Source organism: Perca fluviatilis, chromosome 1, assembly GCF_010015445.1.
Source record: "Perca fluviatilis chromosome 1, GENO_Pfluv_1.0, whole genome shotgun sequence".
NCBI classification, from domain to species: Eukaryota; Metazoa; Chordata; class Actinopteri; order Perciformes; family Percidae; genus Perca; species Perca fluviatilis.
In genome coordinates this window covers 13,471,742-13,484,242 of record NC_053112.1, presented here as the reverse complement: position 1 = coordinate 13,484,242, position 12,501 = coordinate 13,471,742, and the positions used below count along the sequence as shown (strand labels likewise).

The 12,501-nt window shown below is 39.0% G+C and overlaps 2 protein-coding genes across 2 annotated transcripts in view; one reads left to right on the top strand and one right to left on the bottom strand.

Annotated features, from left to right (window-relative positions):
- Positions 1-393: 393 nt before the first annotated feature.
- On the bottom strand, positions 394-6,390 carry LOC120558382. Its single transcript, XM_039799360.1, has 11 exons — positions 6,328-6,390; positions 6,143-6,219; positions 4,477-4,779; positions 4,164-4,397; positions 3,908-4,012; positions 3,592-3,807; positions 2,606-2,971; positions 2,023-2,279; positions 1,571-1,661; positions 1,397-1,454; positions 394-1,166 (listed from the first exon to the last, which is right to left on the bottom strand). The coding sequence occupies exons 2-9, from the start codon at positions 6,195-6,197 to the stop codon at positions 1,653-1,655; spliced, it is 1,545 nt and encodes a 514-aa protein (XP_039655294.1). The 5' UTR covers positions 6,198-6,219; positions 6,328-6,390; the 3' UTR covers positions 394-1,166; positions 1,397-1,454; positions 1,571-1,652.
- Positions 6,391-9,683: 3,293 nt separating this feature from the next.
- LOC120558389 (zinc finger protein GLIS2-like) overlaps positions 9,684-12,501 on the top strand; it is a 46,120-nt gene continuing 43,302 nt past the window's right edge. The window contains exon 1 of the mRNA XM_039799369.1: positions 9,684-10,220. The gene's annotated coding sequence lies outside the window, so the exon portion shown is untranslated. The remainder of the gene's footprint in view (positions 10,221-12,501) is intronic.

The window sequence follows — 12,501 nt, the reverse complement described above, 5'->3', positions numbered from 1 at the left end:
TGTATAATTTTCCTCTAATCGACTAATTTACCAAATGTCCTTTTTTTGGTTTTAGCTCCAGATAAGCCTGATAAGCAATTACAGCAATCCTAATCAATGTCCAGCGACTCGCTATGTCATATTTTCATGTCATTTGTTCAATCTTGTCTGTTGAATAGAATCACCACTCCTGCAGAATGTAGATCATGGGAATATATAGTTTTTTACATTTTATTTCTTTGATGTAGATCTATGAGATCTAGAGAAAAGTAGTCATCTCTAGTCATGAGTTGCCAACCTTTAAAGTAACAAAGAAAGTTCCGCTCAAACAGCAAGGGGGGACATCTTGACAACTGGGTGGTTTATTGGCGATGTTTTGAGAATAGTTTCAGTTTAAAAAAATAAATCAGCCCGTTGTAATTTAGATTTTAATCTATTTGCACAAAACATCAATGTAAAATACAGTACATACAATAATGCGAAGAATTGGGAATGTGCAGAAAAGGGAGTTTAGAAAGTTATCCCCCAATAGCCTGTATAAAAAATACGATTTTCAATAAACTGTAATTATATCAGACATTTTTTTCAGACAAAAAACAAGAATAAGCAATAACGAGATATATGTGCCATTAAAACTCATAAAATGTAAGAAGAGAAAGATTTAATCATAATATGAAAACTGCTATAATGCTAAACTGGGTATTTATTTATTTATTTTTGTAACCTTTATTTATAGGTATCTAGGTAGATTTGTTGTACGATAGTGGCAGCTGTATGCTTCAATTCATAACTGGTTTCACAGGAAGTTAACAAGAGCATCAGACAAACAGCACTATAAACACGCAGCCGGCCTTCATGAACAAATGTGTGAAGATCAGCTGAAGATAAGAGCCTTGCATCCAACCCCCCAGTAGTTGTTGAGGCAGGGAGTAGATCTTTTCAAGGATACGGATACATGTTTGTATGTTTTGTAACCTCCAGGTTTGGCTGTACCACATACTGTGAGTTTACAGGTGCCTTTGCACCAACCAAGAATCTAAATGATCAAGACACACATTTTATCAGCACTCCTGCAAAGCGCTCAGCATAGATATCTAAAATCTAAGATGATATCGCACAGTGTCTTCCTGCTGCTCTGCCGGATCTGTCCGTTCTGCAGGACGCATGGGCTCATACAGCTCGTCCATCTGAAGGGCAGAGAAAACAGATGACAGAGGGGGGAACACACACACACACACACACACACACACACACACACACACACACACACACACACAGAAAACAGATGACAGAGGGGGGAACACACACACACACACACACACACACACACACACACACACACACACACACACACACACACACACACACACACACACACACACAGTCATTTCTAGGTCTCAAGTTTTGTACTACTCACTTGTCCAGTTTGCACTTGGTCACTCTGCTCTGCAGCGGAGGTCAGAGTTCTCTTCTTCCTGGATTTTATTGGTCATATTAAGCAAATTACTAATGTTAAAATCATATTAAAGCCAACAAGAAGACTTTGAAAAGCAGGAAATGAAAGTACATAAATGTGAATGGCGTATTTTACCTCATCCTCAGGTAGAGGAGAAAGACAGCAGGTGGGACCAGTAATATAAGGGTCAGTTTTACTGCATTCAGTATCGCTACTGCTATGTGAGCTGGAGAGAGATTGATGTGAGATTTGAGTTACAAGCGCAACATATTTCAAAACCAATAAAAAAGTAAGATACACAATTGTATTTTGTAGGTTTTGGCCAAATCATAATCTGTGTCTGTCTGCTGCTTTTACATTTTCACTTTCCTTCTACCAAATGTAAATGAAATTGTGGGTGGGGTAGAGTTACAGCAACCTATTGTTTTAATATTGACCCTTGAGTACAGTGGAACACAGTTATGTCAATATGCGTTGAGTCTATTAAGTCTGATTAAGAGTGGGTGAAAGATTTAATCCATGTCACAGAGTACTTCAACAACTGAGACATTTTCGCTGCTTCAATTCAAATGTAAAGCCTCACTCACGTTTGACGGTGAGATTCTCTTCAGATGAGCTGATGTTGTGGGGGTTTCGACGGCACAGGAGTAATTCCCTGCGTGCTGTCTGCTGACTGGGTCCAGAACCAGGTGTTTGTTTTGCTTCTCTGTCGGGGTCAAAGGTCGACTGTTCAAGTACCAAATGTAGGTTGTGTTGTCAGTCAGAGGACAGCTGGTACTGCAGCTCAGGGTGACTCTCTGGCCCTCTGTCACCACTGCAGAGGGAGTCATTGTCACTTTCAGGCCTGAAAAAGGGTTTGATAGATTAAATGACAAAAAAAAAAAGAGACGTTTACAGCTTTTGTGCGCCTATTGGATAGACTGACTTGCAACTTTCAAAGTACCTGATACCGATTAGTTCAGAGAACATATAATATGGCTTAGCAATAGAAAAAAATCCAAATGCAGGGCTCCTATACAGGACTGAAGGATTAAAAATGTAATTTTATATGTTGTTAAAAATGTAAAACCATGGATCAGGTTGTGTCAATTATGATGTCTTAAGATACATAACGAGGAAGCAACAGATTCCCCGTCGAAAGATATTCAGGTAGTTAAGCTAAAGTATTACCAGTGACAACTAAAGTGACTCCGGGCGAAGCAGACGGTTTCCATTCCTTGTCATCTCTCTTGAGTGTGAATCTGTATTCTGCTGAGTCATTCTTCTCCAGGTTATTGATTCTCAGGATGGTGTAGTTTTTCATGTTGTCATGGAACTCCACGCGAGGTGATGCTGAACACTGACCGACGGTGCAGGCATCCTCGGTCAAATTTTCAGCATCCTGCTGAACACCTTGGCTTCCTTTATTCCAGAAATGATTTACGATAGGCCCGCTGTGGCGTGAGTATTCACTTGAAATGTTCACTGAAGAACCTTCCAGAGCACAAATCCTCCTTCTGACATAATTCACACTCTCGCAGTTCTTATTATCAAGACCTGAAATATTGATTCATGACTTTTAGTAACAACTTCATTTACTTTGAAAAAGACTTCTGTGTCTAGGATTTTAACCAGGCACAATGTTTTAAAGGTACAAATCCTATACTATTTATATTTTTGAATTTTCTTTAGTGTATTGTATGGTACAACGCAAATGATACTGTGAGTAATACACAGTGTTTGAGGCTGAAAAACCAAATAGTTATTGCTGCAATAACTGTAAATCGTAAAGAAAGCAACAGCCCTGACTTTCATACAGGGAATGAGACTCAGGGGCCATATATTCTCCGCTTCAATTACGTTAAGTCACAAAAACGCAAAAGGATCAAATGATGCGAGAGGAAAAGCAGGTCACAGAACAGTGACTGAAATGAGATTTTAAATTGAAAGAAAGGGTGATATTTGATTAATTACTGTTGAAACTCTAAAAAGGAATGAACAAAAATCTAATTCTCAAACTGTGTGTTTACATCAGAGCTAGTGTTTTCTGCGGCCCACCCTCCATGGCGTTTAAACATGAAGTTATTGTTTCTTATTGCCCCTTTAGGCATGCAGACTAATGATACAAATGCCCTGTTCCATAAGTTAAAAGAGACTATAAGTCAGTTCATACTCACAGTTTTCATCAGAGCGCAGATCCTCATGGCCTTTCACAGCACAGGAGATGGTTTCAAAAGAAGGTTTGTCAACTGTCATGTCTTGACTCTCACAGTGGTCGTATAACTGTCTGTTCCAGTACCACCTATAGGCAGTTTGACGGTCAGCCATTGGGCAGCTGGTGGTACAGGTCAGTATGACGTAGTCGTTCAATTTAGTCATTTGAAAATGTACTTCTGTTGGGAGATGACAAATACACTTTTCATCAGTCATTGTAATATATTTGGGGGTGGGAGGTGATATTTGTATGTTTGTAAATGTTTGTGAAAACGTAACCTCTGGGATACGTGATGGAGCAGGGCTCATCCTCTGATGTCGTCTTATAAGAACACATTCTCCCTTCAGCATAGGTCACACTGAAGCAGGTCGACGTGACAGAATCTGGACAACAAACAGCATACAGTATTTTGACTGAACTAAAAAAATAAAATGGCATAAGATGTATCCACTTCAACTTGAATATTTGAGTTTTTCTTGAAAGTGTAAGCCAGGTGTCTCATAATATAATAAGGAGCTAAATGCTGTCGCTCACCCACTGAGACTTGAGGGGCTCTGAGATCCTCGTAGCCTTTGATAGCACAGGAGTATGTGACTGTTTTCTCACTGCTGACCAGCTGTTGGTACCAGGGAGACCAGTCCTGATAGAGGAACTCTCTGTTCTTGTACCAGATGTAGACTGCAGGGTTTTCAGTCAGAGGACAGCTGGTGCTACACATCAGTGTCACTGTCTGTCCCTCTGTGGCAGGAATCACCTTTACCTGCAGGTCTGAGGTTATGGAGAATAAAATAAGAATTTGGATACTAGCCTTAGTCTTAAAGTAATAAATAACTAGCAGCCACTGTACCTGCAACCTGGAGCTCAGTTTTGTTGTTCCAGCAGAGTTCTGGGTCGTCAGTAGTCTCTCTGCAGCAGTAATCTTTTGCATCGCTCTCTCTCAGATCTTTGATTGTTAGAGTGAAGTTACTCTCTGCAGACATGTTGTACGTCACACGATTTTCATCTGTAGAGAGCTCCTTCTGAACAGGTTTAGATCTATTCCTGTGTACAGTGTACCACTTCATGGTTGTAGTGGGACGTTGAGCTGAGCAGGGCAGATCCACTGATGAACCTTTTAAAGCACAGATGCTGTTTGCTCGTCCATGAACTCCTTTAACAGAAGAATTTATTAGCAAACATCTGGACAGATTCATACCCTTTAATTATTGGACATGATATACAGTGCATTAAGGAAATTTAAAGAGCTCATTCCAGTAGTTTGTGATAGTCTTGAGAGCTGATCTGCAATGTTTTCTTGTTTCAGTTTTATATACGTTTTCATAAAATGTGTTCAGTTCTTTCAAATTTCAGTCAAAAATTGTTTCCCTTGATTTAACTCAGGGGTGTCAAACTCATTTTAGTTCATGGGCCACATACCCCTAATTTGATCTCAAGTGGGCCAGACTAGTAAACCACTCCAGAAAGATCAGAAACTTTATCCGCCACAGAGTTTCTTGTCAGCTTGATGTCGGCAAACGCAAGTTGCTTTTGTTACGGCAGCATTCTCAGGCCATCGTAGGAAAAAAATTATGTTCCGGACCCGGGAGAGAGGGGTAATATTCAGAGAAAAAACGTAGAATTTCTAGAATGAAAGTCGTAAATTTGAATGAATTACTTCTCTGCAATTTTCACACTTTGCACTCATCTAGTGGGCAGATTGGACCCTTTGGCGGGCTCGTTCTGGCCCACGGGCCGTATGTTTGACGCCGCTGATTAAACTCCTACATGTATATACAGTCATGTGAAAAAATTAGGACACCCATGCTAAAGTTGACTAAAAAGAGGAATAAAAAAATAATCTTTTGCAATTGATCTTAATGCCTTAATTAAAAAAATGAGAAAAAATCCAATCTTTAAGGACACCAATTTTCTTTGTGAATGATAATGTATCGTAAATAAATAAATGTTCTAGATATTGGCATGCCGCACTTTCCATAAAATCATCTCTCAATGCAAATCAAACCAGCTATTAGGCTAACTGAAATAAAACCATGCCAATCTCTAGGTATGGTGAAGGGTATGTGATGATGTGGGGGCCAAGGGAACTTTATCAGGATGCATAGTATCCTGGATCATGAAATAACTGGCCTTTAAAAATAAAAATCTGTCTGCCTCTATGGGAATTTAACATAGGGGTGTACTTACTTATGCCCCTTGTATTTTAAGGAAGAACATTTATTTATTTACGATACATTATTCATTCACAAAGAAAATTGGTGTCCTTAATGGTTGGATTTTTCCTCATTTTTTTAATTAAGGCATTAAGATCAATTTCCAAAAGATGATTTTTTTATTCCTCTTTTTAGTCAAATTTAGCATGGGTGTCCTAATTTTTTCATGACTGTATAAAAAACAAAAAAATACAACTGATTCCCTCCTTTGTTTTCACAGATTACAGCTAATAAAATACATAAAATCGTATATCACGTTCAGAGTTTAGCCTTGTAAAAGAAGGGATAAACAATAAATCATACCTGAGAGGTACAGGATCAAACCCATAAACACACATCCAGCTTCTGCCAACAACATGGCTGCTGCAGTCCTTCAGTTTCTAATCAGAAAATGTATTTAATAATATTTGTATCTGCTTTTTCACAACAGCTGCATTAAGCACACCACAGATAAAAAAAAAAAAAAAAGTTCAATAAATGTAACTCACCTGTCTAAAAAAACAGCCGCTGTCTTTTAACAAAGGGAAGGCAGGAGAGGGCAGAGTGGACAGTTGGTCAGGGAGAGTGTGGTGGACAAACAGCACGCACCTCTGACTTTATAATGTCTCTTCCTTCCTCTTTCAGTGATTAACTGATTCTGAAGTGTGCTATAGGCTAAGTGTCTCTTTTTTAAAGTCACATTTTTACCAATCTTGATTCCATCCAAAGGCACTCATTACTTTTTATCTCTTCAGACTTCCGTTTGGACAGTTTGACATGGTGTATTAGAAAAGTATTAAACTGGCGTATCTTGGTTTGTGGTGCAGAAAAAAAGAGAACAAAGTGGTGGATGTAAACTCACTAATATTTTAATACACAACGTTATGTTCATATGGAGCCTCCTAATAATAATAATAATAATAATAATAATAATAATAATAATAATAATAATAATAATAATAAAACAATTTAATAAATAAGTCTCAAGAAATAGTAATGGTCAAGAATATAAATTTGAATATGTGTAAAAACATGTGAAACGATGAAACGCAATAATGACAAATGTTAACTTATCTTCATCATGTAGACATTTGTTAAAGCACTATAAACAACACAAGTTAAGTGGGCATTGGAGTTATTTTACCCGTCTAAATATAGCTCTATGTGTATCTGGATTATATGTTCTGACTATACATTTCTAAGTAATTACCTAATCTCTGGTACATCATCTAAGCCCCAGCTGCTAAATATGGACATAGTTCACTTCCTTGCAACTGTGTTTGCAGTTACTTCATATTCACTTCCATATCAGCAACATGTGATAAATCCGACTTATCACCTCCGCTGTGGTCTGAACCCATGATGCCGAGGCAGGGGGTAGGAAGCATTGAAACCCTGTCTCCCCCACCATTTATTTTAACAGTGTTGGAATATGTTACTGAGGAGTAATTCTCATTAGCGTCAGCGAGCCAATAAGCATGCAGCATGCTTTTACTGTCTAATGTTACATGTTAGACAGCCAAACAAAAAAGTATTGTTTAGGAGCCGGTATCGAAGTCCCTGTATTGGTATCGGTACCGTTATCAAACAGTTTTGAACAATACCCAGCCCTAATCTTTAATAATAACCACTGCATACAATTGCAATCTCTGTTAACCTCTTGAACCCAAGACTTTTTCATGACCGTTTATTTATAGAAGACATTAGATTAGATCTTCAGCTTTTAGAATTCATAAACCAATTGTATGTTGTCGAAACTATGCCTATTACGAAGTCATTTAACAATAAAGTTGTAAAAATATAAACTTTGTAAATATAAAAAGAAGTTGTGATCAAAAGATGATATGACGTGCTTGGTATTACATTTTATTGTGAATCACTTTGCGATTTTTATCTGTGAAAGGTGCTATACAAATATACTTGACTTACTTACTTACTTACTGTTACTAAAAAGTAAAAAGTCCAAGCTTTAAAATGACACCCTGAATGTACCTGAACAGAAACTAGCTGATTCCTTGGGAAACAGTCAAACTTCACATTTTTCAGTCAGTATAGAGACTTTAAAACAAAAACAAGAAGGCTTATCGACATGGTAAGTGTGTGTGTGTGTGTGTGTGTGTGTGTGTGTGTGTGTGTGTGTGTGTGTGTGTGTGCCCATTGCTGAGGCAGATTAGGGTCAGAGGTCATATTCTGACGGGCCCAGACTAGACCACAACAACATTTCTCAAGGTATTCAAAATACAGTAAGGTGGTAAAAAGTTATCTCATCTTTGTCCCGATGTTGTACTAGGACACTGTTTTGTTGTTGTTTTTCTTGTTGTTACCTGTCTATATATTGTGCATTGTCATTCTGTTTTAAACAGATTTCCCGTAAAAAAACAGTTTAACAGCTGAACAAGTCTCTCCAAGACATCACTCCCATTTTTGTCTTTTACACTTAAAGCTCAAAATGAAAGTGAACACTAATTTAGTGCCACCTTGTCTTCCCTTTAATTAGCCCAATTGTCTATTTTTCCATTTGTTTCACACATTAAATTAAAATATTTTTAAAGTCATCTAACATTTTTTTTTAAGATCAATTCTTTTTATTCTTTTTATATTTTTTGAACATACAGAACAGACAAACACAAATGAACAAGAACAAGTCATCTAACATTTTAAGTTATAAAAGTGATAAATGGAACATTTGGATCAGTTACACTTAAACTGTCAACAGAGTGGACTAAACTTGTAAGCCTCCACGTATGACCACTAGAGGGAGTCAGTAAACAGGCTGAATGGGAATTTAGAAACACTAAAGTCCCGTTCAGCCTCAGTTGGTAGAGCGGGCGGCCATTTATAGAGGCACACTCCTCGACGCAGCGGGCCCGGAGTTCGACTCCGACCTGCGGCCCTTGGCTGCATGTCATGCCCCCTCTCTCTCCCCTTTTATGTTTTCATCTGTCCTGTCAAATTAAAGACCTAAAAATGCCCCCCCAAAAAGAAACACTAGAGCATGCTTCATGAAAGGCAATGTCTGGTCCAGATATCTCAAAACCTAACGGACGAATTACTATGACATTTTGTGCAAAACATTCATAGTTCTCAGAGACTGTATCCAGTTATTTTGGTGATCTGACTTTTTGTCTAGTGCCAATAGAGGGAAATTAACAAAAACATTGTTCCACACCGGATGAACTAGGCTATAAAAACGTTGCACAGAGTGTTAAGTGGTTTGAATTTTTTAGAAACCCTGGCTAAAATCAGACAATGCAGCTTTTTGTGATTTCTATATTTTGCTGTAGCCACAGGCCTAGGCCTACTGTAGCCTACATTCCATCAGCTCTGAGCTTAAAAAGTGCCTAGTGCTTAAATAATTCCTTACCAACTGGGACCTAAATGAACCAGGGTGAAAAAACAAAAACAAACTAACATGCGTAGATAGGCTACCTAAAACCCAAGCAGATGTTAACACAGTGCCTTTCTAGGCCTACCATGCTAGTTCTCTCTGATGATTTAAGGCCGTGATTGAGATGTTGATATACTCCATACTAAGTCCATCTGCAGGACAGGGAGGGCAGAAGACTGACGCGCGCGGGCGTACACACACACACACACACACACACACACACACACACACACACACACACACACACACACACACACACACACACACACACACACACACACACACACAGAGTTCAAACTATCGTGAGAGTCAACAGCTGGCAGAGGAAGTTGGATTTCTATTCTGGCATTTCTTCCACCCTTCAATGTCCAATTTCTCCCTCTCCCTTTTCCCTCTCCCCCCCCCCCCACCCCCACCTCTCTCTCTCTCTCTCTCTCTCTCTCTCTCTCTCTCTCTCTCTCTCTCTCTCTCTCTCTCTCTCTCGCTCTCTCCGAGACAGCCTCGTCCCTCCTCACCGCCGGTGGAAGCTCAGTTGACCAGCGTCGCAACTGGGCGATGCGCCTTCAAGCAGAGACTCTACCTTTTTGCGGCGGATTTGACAGTCCCATCGCAGCTTGCATCCTCACATCCTAATGAGTAATAATTTAGTTGTTTGCCCTCGTCAGTGATTTCCTCAGCTTGCGTCAGTCTAATTTTGAGGGGGGAAAAAAAAACTATTCACAGGACAAGGTTTTCGGTTATCTGAAAACTGACCGCTCGCAACAGGTTTTTTCCACCGTCTTGAACGATCCCTGTGGGAGGATTTGCTGTCAACATACCGATTGCTTTTTATTTTTGAAACCAGCCAGAGACAACTGATAACTTAATCGAAGATGGTACGAGAAACCCCGGACAAACTCGCTTGATTTTGGTCATTTGTGTCCTCAGTTTTTGTCTATTGGAGGCTCGAAAGCATCTTCAGACAGACTACAGGGAGCAGAGGCGGCTGTTTCACCGTCCACAGGCTGTTGTAAGGTAGGCTAAATTAAAGAGAGTCAGTCGCTGGTTTGTTTACTTCATCCTGACAAAAAGATCAACAATCCCTTCAGGCCTCTGTTCCTCTGTTAAATCATGTTCAAAATGTCTGTGCTGTTCAGTTATGAGCTTGTTGTCGCACTGAGTAGGCTTATCTGCTATGGCATCACCCGACCAATATGCTATTAAACAGTTTTATGGGGACCTATTGTAACCTTGATATACAATTATATATCCTAGCCTGGATATATGAAGCACATTATAGTTTATATATTTAACAGCTGTTTTATAGTGTGTGTGTTTGTGTGTGTGTGTGTGTGTGTGTGTGTGTGTGTGTGTGTGTGTGTGTGTGTCTGTGTAATGGGTAATCAGAATGTCAACTGGTATATATTTCCACTCTTAGTTTTGATTTGCTTCTAATGACATTTCCAAATTCCTTACATGCTCCTCCTCATCTACATCTCTTTACCAATATGGAGTTCCCCAAGGGTCTATCCTGGGCCCTCAGTTATTCTTGTTATACATACAAAAATGGTTTCAGTAACCTTTCAAACTAAATACCAAATATTAGCTGGCTTCTAAAATGTTAAGATTTGCTGTCTATAATGGAGTGGAATGGAAATTTCTAAGTGACCCCAAACTTTTGACCGTATATATAATTATATTTTTTCTGACATTATGTGGACAAACTGATATGTTTAAAATTTTTACTGGTATGTTGATAGTACAAACAAACACACCAGGCAATTGCAGACTTGATGAAATATGGCGTAGTGTTAATTTTGAGCACATTAATTTTGAGCACATGGAACATATATATACCCACATATATACTGTACATGCAAGTACTCCTTACCAGGAAAGCAACAACATTATGTATTTGTTCATATGGCTTAGAGCTGGAGGGTGGGTCTTTTATATATAAATGACAGTCTGTTACATTCAAGCCAAAAGAGTTCACACAATGCTGAATAAGCCTATCAACACTAGGGAAAGCTCTCTATATTTCTCAGTATACTGGAGTTGCGGTGACTGGTGTCTGTGGGGACTGGGATGCTTTTTACGTCTACCAGCCAGAGCTAAAGGTTACAGGAAGGGGGTAGAGACCATAGCGACAGAGCAGCAGCTAGGAGTATGGCGGAAACTATCATGGAAGAAGCGTCCAATATAAGTTTCTGGAGTGGATGCAAAGCAGGCAGTAGTGTGACGCTCTTAAGGGTTCAGTATGTTTCAAAGAAACTAATTTGTAGTCATCTGACCATGTCTAAAGGCAAAGGTGTTTAAAGCTGTTGTGAATGGCCACACTTAAGACTGGCGGAAAAGCCTGTCCTTAGAGAGAGGGGCAAGATGCAATGAATCGTACATCAATGGAGATAATGGTGCACACAAAGGCATTCAAGGTGCTGCATTTGGTAATACACAAGAACAGTAAGATAATTAGTTGTGTGAAGAACTAAAAAAAGTAAGCCTGATAGAGAAATTAAAATCGTGCCTACTTTCTCATCTATTAATATGTTATGTGTACTTCTATATCTGGCCCTTGAGTCTGTCTATAAAGTTATGCACACTTGGCCAATTGCTGCGTGAATAGGCGTGCTTGTCCGATTGTTGGTTTCAGAAAGTTACACAAATTGTAAGACACAGCTCCCCAACAAATTCTCACGTTTTAACCATAACTACAATTTTTCCCTAACCTCAACCAAATGCTTTTAGTTAACTCAACTTGAAAAATGTACTGCTAGTGTGACTTCATTCTGCCAGAGTAGTTGCCAGATCAGCAAAAGTCCCATATTGGGACATTTTGCACTGTGACAACAACCTATTCTGATGTTTCCGTAGGCTATTGGAGGATCTGTCTGTGGCATTATTGGACAGTATGCTAATTTCTGTATGATTTTGCAGTGATCCAAAGTGGGTCCTTAATGTATGAGATAGTCTTTTTTGGCCACAAGGCCGCTAAGCTACTAACTAACTGTTGTGCCTGTAAACCCAATTTGTAAGTTTGAAACCCTTTAGTTTCAAAAGTAGTTAAACTGCAGCAGTACAATTTCAGGATGCAAACAAACCCCACCGTCCTATCACCATGGCAAAGCAGTCCAAAGCTTAAGTGGCAAAAACATTTTAAAACATTTTTTAATGTTAAACATACATGTGATTCCTTAGGATTAACTGTATCTGTGGTTGGCTATAGAGACTACCTTACCTATAGGCCAGTAAGCCTATCGTCAGTTGGGATTTATATTTGCTAATAGTATGTTGGATTCATGTTAAGAAAATTTAA

What these genes read in the sequence shown, in the direction of transcription:
- LOC120558382 (XM_039799360.1), bottom strand. Translation starts at nt 6,197, where the DNA reads ATGTTGTTGGCAGAAGCTGGATGTGTGTTTATGGGTTTGATCCTGTAC. An exon ending in AACTGAGCTCCAGGTTGCAG is followed by an intron (nt 4,398 to 4,476) that starts GTACAGTGGCTG and finishes CCATAACCTCAG; the next exon opens with ACCTGCAGGTAAAGGTGATT. An exon ending in CTCCATCACGTATCCCAGAG is followed by an intron (nt 3,808 to 3,907) that starts GTTACGTTTTCA and finishes ATCTCCCAACAG; the next exon opens with AAGTACATTTTCAAATGACT.